Source organism: Mustela nivalis, assembly GCF_964662115.1.
Source record: "Mustela nivalis genome assembly, chromosome: 8".
NCBI lineage: Eukaryota > Metazoa > Chordata > Mammalia > Carnivora > Mustelidae > Mustela > Mustela nivalis.
In genome coordinates this window covers 123,652,846-123,668,805 of record NC_139027.1, presented here as the reverse complement: position 1 = coordinate 123,668,805, position 15,960 = coordinate 123,652,846, and the positions used below count along the sequence as shown (strand labels likewise).

Below are 15,960 nucleotides of genomic sequence, written 5' to 3'. Positions count from 1 at the left end.
CTGACCCACTAACTGGGAAGGAGGGCCGCCTCAACCAATAAAAGTCAAATAGCTGGGCACCTGGGTGGCTGAGTTAGTTGAACATCGGCCTTCAGCAGGTCAGGATCTTGGAACCCCAGGATCAAGCCCTGCATGGGGCTCCCTGCTCGGTGGGGAGTCTGCTTCTCCCCCTGACCCTCCTCGCTCTCGTGCTCTCTTCAAATAAATAAATAAAATCTTTAAGAAATCCAAATAGCTGACATTTTGAACACCTGCTGTGTGCTAAGTGCCTGGCGGTGCTGTGCCTCGGTTTACTCATCTGTAAAATGGGGATGATGGTAACAGCAACCTCACGAGGCCCCTGTAAGGATTAGGTACGCTGACAATTATAAAGTGGCTGATCTGGCACAGAGGACTGCTATAGAGATGGGTCCTTTCTACTTAGTTTGTCACTGAGGTAAAATTCACACCACAAAATCGACTGTTCTCATGTGACCGAGCCGGGGGCTCTGAGGGCATTCCCAGTGTTGTGTCACCCACCTCCCTCTAGTCCCCCCACATTCTCATCCCCCGAAAGGGAAACCCTGTGCCCCTGAAGCAGGTATGCTCCCTTCTGCCATCCCCTGGCAACCACCAATCAATGTCAAGTCTCTGACTGGATCTGCTGTTCTGGAAAGTTCCCACAAATGGAAGAATATAATACGTGGTCTTTGGGGACCGGCTTTTTTCACTTAGCATCATGTTTTCGAGATTCGCCCACACTGTCCCATATATCAGATTGCGTTCCTTTTTATAGAGACGCTCCTTTCATCAGATAAAATCTCACACTGGTTCCCCACACAACATGGGAAGTAGCCACTCTGACTCTCCTCTTCTTGGGGACGAAGAAACTGAGGCACAGAGAGAGTGGGGGGGACTGGCCCGGTCCCTCGCCCAGCCCTCCTGACACTGCTGGGCGGGCAGTGCCGTTGGCTGCAGCTGGGGGCACGGTGCCTCCCAAGGCCACGGGCACATATTGAGGGAGACAGCAGTGGAATTACAAATCTAGGGAGATTTAAGGAGAGTGAAAATATTCTGGCACTTGCAGGATGTGGGAGCGGAGCAGGTTTCCCCAGTGGAATTCCCGCCTCCTCTTCCCACACATCTGGGCCACAGGGAGAGAAAGGGTTGGGAGGGAGGGAGGCACGGGTGGGAACGCACAGGAAGGCAGGGACAGGGCCGGGACCGGAATGGGGGAGCAGGGGACGGGAGAAGGCCAACAGGCATCCTGATGGTCGTGCCCACGGCAGGTCTTTTTCTCCTCACCTGCACAGCCTGCGAAGCCGGCGGGGTGAGGCCACTGCTCAGACGGGTAGTCAGTCTTGGAGAGCTCGAGGGAACTCAGGATCTGAGCCCTAGAGTCTGACCCCAAAGCCCAGGCACGCACCATCCTTACTGCCTGCCAGAGGCAGAGAGCGGGTGAGTGCGGGAAGCAGAGGCAGGTTGCAACAGCCACAGCGGAGCAGCTGCCTTGGAGCCCAGAAGGGAGCATCCCCAGGTTCACTGAGAAGCAGAAGGCAAGGGAGAGGGGTGGGGGGCACCAAGGCAGGGGCCAACAAGCTCCAGGGCCATGAAGACCAGAGCAGAAGGGGAGAGGGCACAAGAAAGCCAAGCACAGAGACCAACAGGAAGGGGGAAACTGAAGCAGACGCTGGCAGCCGTGTCATGTCCCCGCGACCTAGTGTGGGGCCAACGCAGCCCCACGTGGGACCCAGGGCCTGCCCTGCCCTAGCCTTCCACACCTGCCTGGCTGTGTGTGGGAAATCCAGCAGCCCAGCCATTAACGTATGAACTCTGGAGTCAGGCTGACCCCAAAGTGAACCTGAACTGTACCTCCTTGTGGTGGGCAAACCACCAAGCATCAGTGTCCTCACCTGGAAAATGGGTATCGTGGGGACCCAAGAGGATCACCCATGTCTGTAAACATCCAGCACCTAGTGGGCTCTGTGAAGCATTATTAGACTCTCACAGGCTGGACTTTTCCAGCTCCTCTTTCTCCAAGGCTCCCACCTACCCTTTCCTCACCTAGAAGACTATACTGGCCTGGCCTCTTGAAACACAAGGGCTATTCAGGAACCAGAGAATCTCTAGCTGAAGGGGTTCTGGCCCACCCCAGGGCCTTTGTACTTACTGTCCCCTCTGCTCGGGAGGAGATTTAATGGAAAGCAGAAGGGCCAGGATGGGGCTCAGGACTCCCAGTGCCTAACTGGGTTAGGGACCACTGCTGGGGCCTCTGGGGACACAAGGAGACCAGCTGGTGAATCTCAGGGCCCCTGCCCAGAGGTCTTCCATCAGCTGTCAGCCAGCCTGCCTTCCCCCTCCCTCTCCTCTGCCTGCCAGGAGACCATTAGTGTAGGGTTGTTTTGAACGCAATTTCCACTACCATGCACTCTGGCCGCCGGGCCTCCATTAGGGACCCTTTCCTGGGGCCAATGACAGGCGGCAAACAGCTCCCCAGTGAGCCAGCCCTAATTGCCGCTGCCTCTGAGGCTGGAAATAGTTTTTTTAGAACCTCACAAAGCAAAACAGACACCCTGCAGTCTGTTCGCACCTTCCCTGCCCTGGGCTAGGAATCAAGCCCAAGGGCTGTGAGAAAGGGGGCCTCGGTCAAGATCCCCAACCCCAAGTTGGCTAGTGAGGCTCAGAGAGTCTGAGTGGGGGCCGGGATCTGAACCCAAGAGTGTTTGACCCCGAAGCCCAGCCAGGCACCATCCCCTACCACCTTAGTGCGCGTGGTTAAGGGAAGAGAAGTTTGGGTTCTGCCCCCCTGGCTTTGGCCGAGTGTGGGCCGTCAAACGACTGCACCTCTGAAGCCTGTCTCCTCCTGTGCAAGATGGGCGTGTTGATGGGGGCCGCAGGGTGCCTGCTGGGGTCACCATGGTCAGGCTCTGACAGGTGGTGGGGCCCCATGAGGAGGTCTGCAGAGCATGGAGAGAGCTAGAAGGTGGAAGAGGTGGGGAAGAGCCTGCCAGTCAGGTGAAATCGCTGGGCTGAAGTCAGGAGGGATCCTGGAGGTGGTGAGCATTAGAAAGGAAGCAGGGTAGGTACACACATGCACACACACACACACACACGCACACACACATGTGTGCTCAGCTCCTTTCTCCTGCCCAACCCATGTTTCCTTTAACCCCTCTGCGGCCAGCCCCAGCATCCTGCGAGCCTGCAAACTCGGACCTAGTCCAGGAAGCAGCCTCTCCCCCTCCCCCTCCAAGAGCACCCCCCCCAGTCTCCAAGTCCTGTTTGACCCCCACTTCAGTCCCACCTGCACGCCAGCCACACCCCGCGCCTTCCCCTTCAGAACCCCCCCCGGGTTGTGGGGGCCGCACCAAGCTTGGCCTCTGCTTCGCCTGATACACATGCACGCTCTCTAGATGAAGCCCCTGCCAGACCCAGGAAGCTCCTGTAGCCTCTGGAGTCCCCACTCAGCCCCAGCAGGCCCTAGAGACCAGGAGCCCACTTCCCCCAGGAAGTCCTCCTGACTGCACTGGGACAGAGCCACCACTCTGGTGAGAGAGACCCCTGCGGGAGAGTTCACCTGCCTGAGCCACTTCCAGGGCTCCCATCTCTGGTCTGCTGTCCTCCCTGACCTCTCCCCCGTGCCCAACCGCTGAAGACACTCACCCAGAGCTCGCTGGGGAAGGACAGGAAAGCTTGTTATGGAAGGGCTGCAGTGTGGAGTTGTGGGGGGGACTCCATACCCGCTCCTGGCTCTGCTGCGCACTGACCCTACATCCCTGGGGCCCGGCCTGGCTCCACCCTGGGCCTCAGTTTCTTCGCAGATGAAATGAAGACCGCTTCCCCTGGAGCCACAGGTGAGCCTTGGGGGCCTCCCCGAACCTGCTGGAACGAACCCGAACCCATGTAGCATTTTTCTGAGGCAATGGTCCAGTTTTCATCAGATGCTCCAGAAGACGGCTACCTCCAAGAAAATTAGGAACCATGTGTCTAGGCAAGCTCCAGGGCCCCCTGGAGCCCCTCCCCCTTGGTCATTCATTCCTCCACTTCATTCATTCACCTGGCATCTGTCGAGTGCCTGCTCTGCGTGGGTGTCACGATGACACACAGAACAGACGCATGTGTAATCCTGAGGTGTCACCTGGAGAGAGGAGTGTGTGTGTGCGTGTGTGTGTGCGTGTGAAGACAGAGAGGGGGAGGTGGGGCGACAAGAAGAGGGAGGGAGGTGGATGCAGCAGACACAGGGAGAGGGACAAAGAAAGATGGAGAGTTTGAAAGAGAGAGAGAGAGAGTGAGAGAGAGCGCGCGTCTGACCCTGGGAGAGAGTGAGCCGGAGAGAGGGGCAGGCAGAACACTTGCCACAGATGGGCACTGCCAGCCCCCTAATTGATAGCCCTGAGTGAACCCCCCCTCCAGCTCCAGCTCTAACCTTCCAGATGCTCCCAGAGCCTCCATGCCTCATGTCCCACGGGCACCTGCTTGCAGGGGCTGGGGAGGCAGGTCTGCATGCCGCACGGAGCAGAGGGCCCAGTCTGGCCCTCTCGGCTGGGACGCTACACGGCCACCCAGGTTCCTTCCCGCCCACAGTTCCTCCACTGCACATGACCAAATAGCCGAACACATACACTCCAGACATACGGTCAGGCAAAACCACCAGCCCCTGGCAGAATACCCGAGCAGGTGCACCCAGGGCCCCACGCGTACTCACAAGGTCCCAGCACCCCCACCGACACGGCTGGGCTTGGATCCAGGAGCCTAGGCTCTCAGATCATGCTCGTGCAGCCAGACCCAGGCCTTCCCAGCATTTTGGCATCCTGGACCCTGAGAGAATCCAGTAAAGCCAGAGTGCCACTCCAGAACAAAGCAACCGTCCCCACGCCCTCCAGGCTCGGTAGCCAGGAGCGGGACAGAACTCCAGCCCTGTAGCCCCACAAGCTGGGCTCAAGCCCGGCTCTGTCATTCAACAGCCGTGTGGCCTCAGGCCGATCCCAGAGCAACCCCCCCCAGCCTCCATGTCCTGGTCTCTAAAATGGGAACATCCTCCACATGGGCCTGCAAGAGGCTGAACGGAGGAGGTGAGGAAGATGCCAGGGAGAGAGAAAACGCTCCGGGGATGCTGTCTGGCATCTTGGTTCTTAGAGCCCTGAAGGCCACTGAGACTAAGCACCACGTGCAGGACAGAATCCCTCTCCGCTCCCTCTGCACCTGTCGCTAAGAGGACAAAGGAAAGGGTCACAGAGGGAAGGATTCTGGAGGCTTAGAGCCTGGGTGAACTCACCATTTTCAGGGGTCACTGAGGCAGGCCCAGAGGAGGGCAGAGACCCGCCAAGCCTACCCAGGTAGACAGAGGCCGAGGGAGGATCAAGGCTCAAGGTCTACTTCTCTTGCCCAAACTTGAGCACTTTAACCCGGAGCTGAAGTGAGTCACAAAGGAGCCACTGCCCGCACTTCTTCACACAGAAGACAGCAGAGGCCCTCACCCCTGCCATGGCCTCCCTGGTTGGAGGCGGGGTGGCCAGGCATCCTCTGAGTTGGGAGCTCTGCCCCTCAGGGCCCATCACTAAATTACTGTGTGACAGATTGCTATGAGCACCCACAGTGTTCTGACTTCTCTGCCCACTTCACCAGTCTGTGCTCCTTGGGGAAATAAAACAGGGATTCTCCCATAATGCCCCCAGCTAATACATGGTGGGCTCCGGCTTGCATCTCTTGTATGACAGGGAGCTCACTACCAGTCACCCTCGCTGCCTCGGGAGTGCCTTTTCGGGGCTGAGCGTCATCTCTGCTTCTTCACTCTTATCACAATTTATACTTATATTTTTTTATAGGTTTAGTTGTCTGAGCAAGAACGTTATCTGTCTTCTTCGCTGATATGTCCCCAGTGGCTAAAAGAGCCTGGTACATGGCAGGTGCTCAAACACTATTTGTTGAATGAATGAAGGAATAAATGAATGCTCACTTCCAATAGCTGACAGCAGCCTCTGTTAGGCCAGCAGCTCGCGACAACAGCACAGAGTATGAGGCAGGAGGGGCAGACCCTGGGCCAAGAGCCCCCACGTCCAGCCATTCCTGCCCACAGACCTGCCCGTGTACTGTTCTGTCCTTAATGTTTTCCTATAAACCAACCTACTATTTTTGAATATCCCTGTTAGTATCCTCCTAAGCAATCATATCTGCGAAACCACAGTTTTGATGTGCTGGGTTTATTTTTCCAATCCACATTAAAATAAATGCATAACTATTAAAATGTAAGAGGTTTTGTCTGGGTTCTGCCTAAAACCATCTCTCAGGTAGGACCAAATCCTGCCGAGGATCCTGGGGGTTCTTAGAGAGGGGTTTCCACTGGGTGTGATGGGGCAGAGTCTCAGAGACTCCTCTGCCCACTTCTGGGATGGGGAGGGGGCCCAACCGTGGAGAGAGCGTCCTGGAGGAGCAGGAACCTCTCTGCTTCGCCAACCGCCCCCGCTGCCCCACAATTGAAGGTGCACCAGAGGGAACTCAGGGTTGCCAGCAGGTAGAGGGGTAAATTTCCACCCTCTGTGAGATCACGGCCCATTTTTCTCTTAGAAGATTCTTGCCTCCCCAGGGCTGCAGAGAAGAGGACAGACCCTAGGACCCCATCACCTTAGGGTCTTAGCATATCATATGCGCTCCAAGGAGCCCGGTCCAGGTCCGCCCACTGCAAAGTGAAGTCAGCCTTGCCCACCCCAGGGTGTCCTTGTACTGGTCCCTAAGGATGAGGGAGGGATTGTGATCTTGGATCATTCCACTAAAAACATGGATTCCTTACGAAATTAAAATCATGGGAATGTTTAAAACTATAATAACTTAGAATACACAGAAGTTTTAGCATTTGGACCTCAGACTCCACCCCTCCCCTCTCCAGGACTCAGCAGCATTGTGAGCCTGGGCTCTGGGGTCATGTTCCTGGGATGGAATGCAGGCTCCAACCCTTGCTAGGTGAGTGACCTTGGGCAAGCTGTAACCTCACAGAGACTCAGTTCCCGATGAATGGATGAATGCCGCAGGCCAGGGGAAGTCCCCTCCTCTGAGGGTTCTTGTGGGGGTCAAACGCCATTTAAGGCTCCGGCATGACAATAGGTCAGCATTTGCTTCCCTAGATCTCTCACCTTATTTGCACAGAGTTGAATAAGGGGACACCACAAGCCAAGCGCTGGCCTCCCCACCAATTTGGGTAAAATGCACCCTTGCCTAGGACCTCCATCTCCTGTCCCGGTGGCTGACCACTCTCCCTCACCCCAACCCTGCCCACTTGTTTGTCACCAGGAGACTTCCCCCCAGCACCCCTGCTGTCACCGTGTCACCGTGTCACCGTGGAGATGAGCTGAATTTCTGTCCTGCTGGCCGCCCACGGCTCCCGTTGCTCCGGGAAAAGGCCGCCGGAGCCGCTGATAGGCAAGGTGTCAAAACCAATTGGTGTGAAGGACTCGGGGAAAACCGCTTGTGAGAGCCAATTCCCCACAGGAGGCCGGGAACCCTCAGCCCAAGGCTGAGTGTTTACGGGCGTAATTGATAGAGTAATCACCAACACCCGAGACAACGCGAACACATTTTTAACATCATAACCTTCGGAAGACAGCACTCAATTTTCTCCATCTTCCAGCCACCAAACTGGCTGCCTTATTGATGGCGAGGTACCCACGGCTGGGTAAAGAATGAGAGAATGCCGGGGTGGGTGTTCGGCGCATGGGCTGTTGGCCAAACGGCCTGTGGCCCCCGCCCCTGCCTCCGCACCCCGCCGCTCCCTCCTGGCAACGGAGAGAACCTCAGGACAGCAAATCACTCCATGGACAAAGCGCCGGGCCAAGCCAGGATCTGTGTCTGCATTGGGGTGTATTAATAATTGAAGGTGCTGGCCGAGGGGTGTGTGTATGTGTGTGTGTGTGTGTGTGTGTGTGGACGGATGTTTGCTGCAGTGTAAGGCTTCCTGGGGATCCTCTCAGGGTCCACATGCCTGCCCCAGCTTGGTCCTCTCCCTATCTCGTAAACCAAACCAACCCAGCATCCCCTGGCACCAGACAACGTTCCATCGCTACATGTGTCCTCTGGCTTGGCTGAGTGTGCAAGGCCAAGGCTCCCAAACTCCAGGCTGTGTGGGAATCATCTGGGGGAGCTTATAAAAGGCAGATTCCAGGGTCTCATCAACAATCATTTTGGCCCCTGGGTCTGGGTGGGAGTTTGCTCCCTGGGGTTTGCATTTTAACAAACCCCCTGGTGAGTCCAAGGCAGGAGGTCTGCAAAGATCCTCGCAAAGATCCTGCCTTCCGGTCCCCTGCCCTGGCCAAGATCTGGAAAACGGACCTGAGAAAGAGTCCAGTCCAGCTATCTTTTTCTAACTTGCATGTGGCCGCAGCAAGATCCCGTCTAGCCGCCGGTTCCTCTTGGGGCCCCCCCACAGCTTTACCAGTTCTCTGGGGAGCTGGAAGGAAGCGCTGCGATAGAAAGAACAAGTCCTGTCACGTGACCGGCCAAGCTTGCCTCGAGGTCATCCTAGAGGAGGCAGGCGCAGCTCTCTGGCTCTCTGTACAGACTCAGTGACCTTGGGCAAGTCACTGGCCCTCTCTGAACCTCAGTATTCTCATATGCCCAACACCAGCCCTGCGTGAATAACATCAGCCTTAAGGAATTGAACACTGGCAAGGGGTTTAGCAGCACAGAGCACACAGTAGGCAGTTCATAAATGCTAGCCCTGCCACCTGACCCCCCCCCAACCTCTGCTGGGCTGAAGGCAATGAGCTGACCCTTTCTCCTAAGGAGTAATCAAAACAGCTGCCATTCATTGAGTACCTAGTAGGTACGAACACGGACCAGTGCAAACCCAGCCTCCAATCCCTTATGCCTCTCCAAGGAGCACGTACCACTCACCCCCCATTCATTCCTCATGCCTTTAAAGGCGCTCTGAGAAGTGGGCTGAGTGGAAATAGCAGGGAGACGGGAGGCGAGCCAGATGTCCTTGCCAACCCATCTGACCACGGGATCTCCCTGTGACAAGTCCCGGGCGGGCACAAGGCATCAGCCTGGCTGCTGGGCTGGGATCAGATTGAGCTGGAGAGGTGAGGCGCCACCAAGTGGTTGGGGTTCATGGGCTCCTCTGGAGGAGCCCCCACTTCCAGCCTCCCATCCTCACCCCAGACACAGACATCTCCCTAACCCGGCCACATCTCCTGAATCAGCTGAGGACACGCGGAGCCCAGGAATAATGAAACGATCAGGCTCCAATCTGCTAAACAGCAATTTCTGGGCTTTTTCAGCACACACAGCTTTTATCAAATTGGTATTCTCCTCCTGAACACAAATGGCTTATTAGACATGACCCACTTATTCTCCGCGTCTCACTATCATTAATAACAGTTTCTTTTTGTGATTAAGTGAGTGGCTCCAAAACCTTCCTGTGGTCGGGCGCTTGGCCCAGCAGAGGGGCAGCCATGGGGGCTCCTTGGCATCCACTACTTGGTGACTTTGAACCTGGCAATGGTGGGAGAAGGCAGTCTGGCCCCTGCAGAGCAGGCTGGTCTCCTCATTTCAGGAGGGACAGAAGGAGCCCCAGAGGGCTGACCCACTTGCCCAGAACTGCACATGGGGTCAGTGAGAGAAGTCAGGTTCTTCTGCAGTCGATGCTGCAACTTCTCTGTCCAGCCCCTCTTCTGGGCCTTAGCGGGACCTAGCTAGGGTTCAGAGGTGACATACAGCCGGCAGGGCAGAGCTGTGCCCCTACTAAGCATACCTGGTACCAGGGGGCAGACAGAAACTACCATGCAAAGGGCAAAACCTGATTTCCTATGAGGGGGCCCCTCAGGGCCGCAGGAATGACAGAATAGCACCCAAATCCTTGGGGCCTGCTGCTCCAGGGACAGGATGACCATAAAACTCAGAGCCCCAGTCCTCGTATCTCTTGGGACTGCAAACTCAGGGAAACCCTTCCTTGGAAAACCCTCCTAGTCTAAGTTTTAACCGTGCCAAGGAACTGAGCAGAGCGAGGAGGGGAGGGAAGGAGGAATTCCCAGTTTCCTTTAAATGGGAGGGAATCTGACAGGGAGATGAATATCCTGGAAAATGATCTGCCTTTACCCAACAGACCCTGTGGCCAGTCCCAGCTCAACCACTCACTCACTGTGTGACCTTGGACAAGTCCCTTCACCTCTCGGAGCCTTGGTTTCTCCATCTGTGAGTTGAGGGTCAAAATAACCCTTCGCCTGTTCACCAGTGCTCCAGCCAGGTCAGTAGAAATTCGATGAGGGATATGAAAGATTCAGAGATGAAACACAGAGCACTTACACTAAACGTGGTGAGGCAGAAGGGTGCAGGGAGTTAGGCTTCCCAAAAAGCAGAGACCCTGAGAAGGGGTTTGGAAGCACCTACACCCCCTGCAACAATCCTACTCGTGCGTCAGTCCCCATCAAAGCCTCCTCTAATTACCTACATCCCCCCACTTTCCCACCAAAATAAATCACACAGTTCTCTGCTCTTTGTGCAAACCTCCCCCTGCACCCAGCTCTGGGCTTACAATGCCCAACCTTGGTCCTGCAGCCTCTCCCACCAGACTGGAAAGGGACTGATAGAAGAAAGGTCTCCATTTTCATTTATGCTCTGGTCCCCATTCTGGAGCCTGGCTCACAGGGGTAGGGGAAGCCCCCACAGCTCCCACCTCAGAAGCTACAACTCTGCTGCCAACTTGGGCTCCTTTGGGGCTGAACGGAGCCTCTGACACTCAGGCTACCCATGTGGGATTGCTTGCTTGCTCCCTGGCTCCCATGGTGGCTGAGTTGATTTTCCCACCTTTCCAGTCCTCGGGGCCAAGGATGAGGATGGGTGGGTACCCGGTAGAAGGATGGCAGGGTCCTTCTGTCCACCCCCAGAGACAGACAGGGAGATGAATATCCTTTTCCTGGCATCCTTTTCCCCCTTTCACGCCCGTGGCTGGAAGCAGCACGGGAATTGCATGGGAATCAACTATTCCAATGTCTTTGAGGGGCTCCCACCAAGCTTTCGTCACCCACCCTGCAGGGACACTTGCAGCCCTAGACTACTGGTTCTCAATAGGCAGGGTTTGCTGTCCCCTAGGACCTTTCCCAGTGGTTCCCAGTGGCATAAGGGGCAGGGGAGGCGTGGGAGGGGATAAGGGCAGCTGCAGGGTTAAGCCCACAAAAGGGAAAGGCAGATGGGGAGAGAGGAGTGGGCGAGCAAAGTGTGTTCACAAGTGTGTGTGTGTGTGTGTGTCTGCAGGCAGAAGGGCAGGCAAGAGTTGTGCAGAGTGTGTGCGCCTGGGCACCAGCTGGTAGGGTGTGAGCCCCCAACCGTAGTGCCTGTGTGTGTGTGCAGCGGGCATACGTGTGAGTGTTTATGAGTGAGGAAGGGGATCTGGAAGGTGTCTGGAGATGTATGAGGGCAGGAGTTGTGAGTGTGAGAACAGTGAGTGTGCCCCTGGCTGCAAATATCTGTGTAGTCCTGGAGGTGGGTGCATCGGCGCGAGTGTGTTGGGGAGTAGGAGGCTCTCCGCGAGGGCGGGATCGGATTGCACACAGGGTGCCCCCTCCTCTGCAGGGGTGGTCGGGGTGCCAGGGTGGGTCCATGGACCCGGCAGGGGGCGCCACTGGACTCCCGCCAGGGCCGGCGCGGGCTCCAGCCCCGGGGACGGTCAAGTTGGAGCGGCGCAGTCCGGGGTGGGGTTGGGTGGGGAAGTCCGCGGAGGCGGCGACCGAACTCACCGTGGCCGGAGACGTGGTTGTCCCAGGGCGCGTGGCCCGCGGGCCGCGTGGCGCCTCCGAGTTGCAGGAAAAGTGCCAGGTAGTGGAGGGCGCCCAGCGCCACGGCGAGCGGGGCCCCCATGGTGCGCGCTCGGGCCGGGGCGCCGCCGCCTCACATCGGGGCTCAGGAGACCGCAGACCCCGCGCCCGTCGCTCCCTGCCCGATGCGGCCTGGCTGCCCAGCTCCGGCCGCTGCCCCTCGCCCGCCGAACCCGGCCCGGCCCCGGCCCCAGCCCTCGCCCGGCTCCGGCCCAGCCCCGGCTGCGGGTAGCGAGCGCACGCCCAGCCGGCCGCCTCCGACTGCGGGACTCTTCCCTTCCGCGGAAGGCCACTCCGCTCGGCGCTGCTGCCGCCGCACCCCCTCCCTCCCACTCCCTCCCGCCCGCCCAGAGGAGGCGGCGGCGGAGGGATCTGCAGCTTGATTTATCATCAAAGTTTTGCCCAGGCTGGGATTTTTAAAGCGGTACCCGCAACTTCCCCTGCCCGAGAGAGTGCAAATGGGAGAGCGAGACGGGGTGGAGGAAGCCCCCCTAGGGACCTAGTTCCCGCAAAGCATAAGACAGCTGGCTTCAGAAACAGATATACTATCCAGCGGGATAAGGAGAAAAACCACTCCACCTGCCGCCAGACCCAGCGCGCTCAGAGGGACTCCCAACTTTGCTAGCAGCGCGGTGTTGGGGTCAGGGGGTCGGAGGAGGTGGGGGTGAGGTCGGGCAGGAACCTGGGCTGAGGCACAGGGGACCTGGTGATAGTCTTTAGTTCCCTGTGCGGACGTGTCCTTATGTCTAACCCCGTCTGAGCCTCAAAGTTTTCATCTGAGAAATGGGAAAAGCAGCTACCTGCAGGGGTCCTGGTGAGGATTTATGAAATCGTGTATGTTAAAGCGCTTAGCATAATGCCGTCTTCATGGTAGGAGCTGGATAGATTTTACTGTTGTTATCCTCTCTGTGTCTTAGTTTTCCTGTCTGCATAATGGGAGTGAGGCTGGCCAGTTGCTCGGGCTCCTTCTAGCTTAGAGATGCTGGGCCCTACGCGGTGGATTGGATCGCCCCCTTCTGGACTGTAAATCTCCGTTCCTCGGATCGATGGGCCTAGATGAAATGTTGGAGAGGCGGGCAGGTAACAAAGACACTCCCATTCCCAAGACCAGGAATCCAACGAAAGCCTCCGATTCCGATTCCTTCCCTGACGGTTTTCCTGGAGCTGTTGGGACAGACCTTCAGTAGAGACAAGAGGGCCGACCGGTGGCCTCCTTTAAATTTAATTTAAATTTAAATTTCATTTAAATCGGAGAGGTAGATTCTCCGAGGTCCCACAGAGAGGTCCTTTCCTGCCCTCATCCCTTATCCTTCCTCAGGCCTCTTTCCCTACACGTCCATGTCCGCCGCGGTTTCAGCACTACGGAGGACGACAGCGTCAACTCCGACCCCCATCTTTTTGGCCTCAAGTACCTCGCCTAGGCCGGGCTCTTAGATTCGAGGATTCAGCACCATGGACAGACCTTCCAGTTTCCTCTCCTGCCCCGCGGAATGGGAGTGAACGCTGCAAACAGACCACTCCCTTCTCCACAGACTACAGGTGGATCCAGCATTGTAGACAGAGCCCCAAGTTTGAGAATGAGGTTAGAACCCGAGGGACAGCTCCCCACCCCATCTTTACTCTGTCCTTGCATCCCCCCGCTTCCCAGTATTATGGTGGGCAGCACACTGGATGGGGCCTCTGGTCGCCAGTAGCAATCCGGTTCGTTCACATCTATGGACAGCCCCTTGAAGTCCCCAATTACAAATGCTATGTTTCAACACAACTGAGCCCCAACGGGAAGCTACTTTCAGAACTGCGGACAGATCCCCGCCGTTGACCCACCGCATTCACTAGAGGAAGGGGTTGGTTTTGTCGGATTGGTCCCCTTCTTTTCACTTCCTTCCTACACAGAGATAGCACCTAGGTTATCCTGGGACGGCCAGGTGTCTTGGACTCTACAAAAGTGTTTTCTCATTCATTAACTTGAACCTCACTCCCAATAGAAATGGGCTCCAATGCCCCCATTATAAAGATGAAGGAAAAGAATCTTTGAAATCACATAGCAGCACTGAGACTGAAACCCAGACTCTTAAGTTGCAACCTGAGACCTCTCCAGGACAATGTGGTGGTAGAAGTCAGTCTCAAAGTTAGGGCTTTCTCCTCTTAACCTACAGATTGTAGGTGGGGGCGGGGGCACAGACAAAGGGAGGGGATTAGAAGAGTGAAAACAAGAGACTCCACTTGGGGGCTGCCAAGGAAGAAGGTCAGAGTGGGACCACAGCCCACTGCTGCTCTGACAATAACCCATTGTTTGACCTTCAAGAATCGTTTCTCCTCATAGTCTAGAACAGGGTTAAACACAGTGACCTCTAAATCTCCTTCAAGGACAGATATCCAGGGATTGTCTGACTTTGAAAAGGCTTACACTGTGAAGACTCTGCCCAAAACCTTCCAATGGCCTTGTTTATTACAGAAATCCCAGCTTCTCTAGCTTGTATTCCAGGTCCCAGTCTCACCTTCTGCACATGCCCTTGGTCCAAATACCATTTCTGCCACGTTTCCTCCCTCAACAAGCCTGATCTTCATTATGTCCTTACTCTTCTCAGTGCTTCCCCCTCCTCTTGCATGCCTTCCCCTCTGTCTAGCTAAGTGTCCCATTGACCAAGGCCCAGTCTAAGTCCCCCACAGGGAGAAATGAATTTTCCCAGCCCCCAAGCCTCTGTTGGCTCATCACTCGTACACACCACTGTGCTAAGAACTTGACTTATCCCACTTAATCTTCAGAACAACCAGGCCAAATAGAGTAGAATAGTGTGGTTCTAAGTGTGGATACTAGTTTTGAATCATGCTACTTCCTAGTTGTGTGACCTTAGATAAGTTTCTTAGCCTTTCTGTGCCTGAACTTCCTCATCTGTAAAATAAAGATTATTGTGGGGGCTAAATGAAAAGCACTACATAGAAAGCCCTTAGTGGTACAGAGTAAATACACGATACATGTTGGCTATTATTATTATCACTACTACTATTCTTATTTTCAGATAAAAGCAGATGCTCAGAGAGGTTAGGTATCTTATCGAATGTCACACAGAAGGCAGTTATACAGCCAAAACATGTTTGATTCTAGAGCCCATGCTCTTAGGCATAATACTGAAGCACCTCTAATGCAACCATCCTTTTTGAGGAAACGTAGGAAATTAAGACCCAGAGAGAGTAAGTGACTCCCTCAGAGTCACACAGCCAGCCATGACAGAACTAGATCCAGGTGCCCTGTCTCCCAGCTCAGGACTCTCACACTATATCAGACTGTCCCTTCTATTTCCTACAGCACCTAAATTGTAGTTTATAAATCACATTCACATCCATGATCTCATATAATTCATGCAACAAAGCCTGAGGCCAAAATTATTACCTTCCTTCTTTTACAGATAAGGACACTGAAGCTCAGAGAGATGTGGTAACACGCACAAGCTGGCACAGTGAGGCAGGGCAGAAGCTGGAGGTGAAAGAAGACCCCCAGCCCCTACTCCAGCCCCGTGTAATTCTGTCTGTTCTGCTCATGGATTCAAGTGCAGGCACTGCGGAAGCTAGATGCTTGGTAGAGGAAGGAGGGAACCGAAGACTATCCCAGAAAATAGTGTCCAGGAATTCACTAGGGTGGGTGATTCTCGTCATTCTGGGAATGCTCCAGGAGAGAGTAAACGTCCCATCCCTGGAGGCACGCATCCCGTGGTGACGTGGATGCCATGAGACAAATATCGTGTTTCCCAGATGAGACTCCGAAGGCAAACTTCATGTTGGGTATTGCAGGTGGGAAGGACAATCCTTTGATTTTAATACATATATTAAATAGTTATTACATATAATACAAATATATATATTTTATAAATATGTGTGTGTGTTTAGATCTTATTTATTTGCAAGAGAGAGAGCATGAGTGGGAGGGAGGAGGAGAGGAAGAAGCAGACTCCCTTGCTGAACTGGGAGCCGGACATGGGGCTCAATCCCAGGACCCTGAGATCATCACCTGAGACTAAGGTAGACGCTTAACCGACTGAGTCCCCCGGATGCCCCAAGACAATCTTTTTCAAGTTCACCCTAGGCAGGGCATCTTGCACTGTCCCCTGCCTCTGACCCAAGCTCCCTGGAGAGCCTCCACCCTCCCCTTGACTCTGGGAGGCCACCCTCTCCCGCCCCTCCT

The 15,960-nt window shown here is 55.4% G+C and overlaps 1 protein-coding gene and 1 long non-coding RNA gene across 3 annotated transcripts in view; one reads left to right on the top strand and one right to left on the bottom strand.

The window, feature by feature from the left end:
* Positions 1-11,957, bottom strand: part of VSTM2L (V-set and transmembrane domain containing 2 like) — a 33,224-nt gene extending 21,267 nt beyond the window's left edge. Inside the window, exon 1 of the mRNA XM_082745423.1 lies at positions 11,703-11,957. Coding sequence (XP_082601549.1) covers positions 11,703-11,823 — 121 coding nt within the window. The 5' untranslated portion in view covers positions 11,824-11,957. The remainder of the gene's footprint in view (positions 1-11,702) is intronic.
* Positions 11,958-12,215: 258 nt separating this feature from the next.
* Positions 12,216-15,648, top strand: LOC309871915. Of its 2 annotated transcripts, none has more exons than XR_014315568.1 (3): positions 12,216-12,594; positions 12,698-12,860; positions 15,188-15,648. It is a non-coding gene; the product is annotated as an uncharacterized lncRNA (long non-coding RNA). The 2 variants fall into 2 exon arrangements; XR_014315569.1 differs by lacking the exon at positions 15,188-15,648 and adding an exon at positions 13,099-13,344.
* The last annotated feature ends 312 nt before the right edge of the window (positions 15,649-15,960 follow it).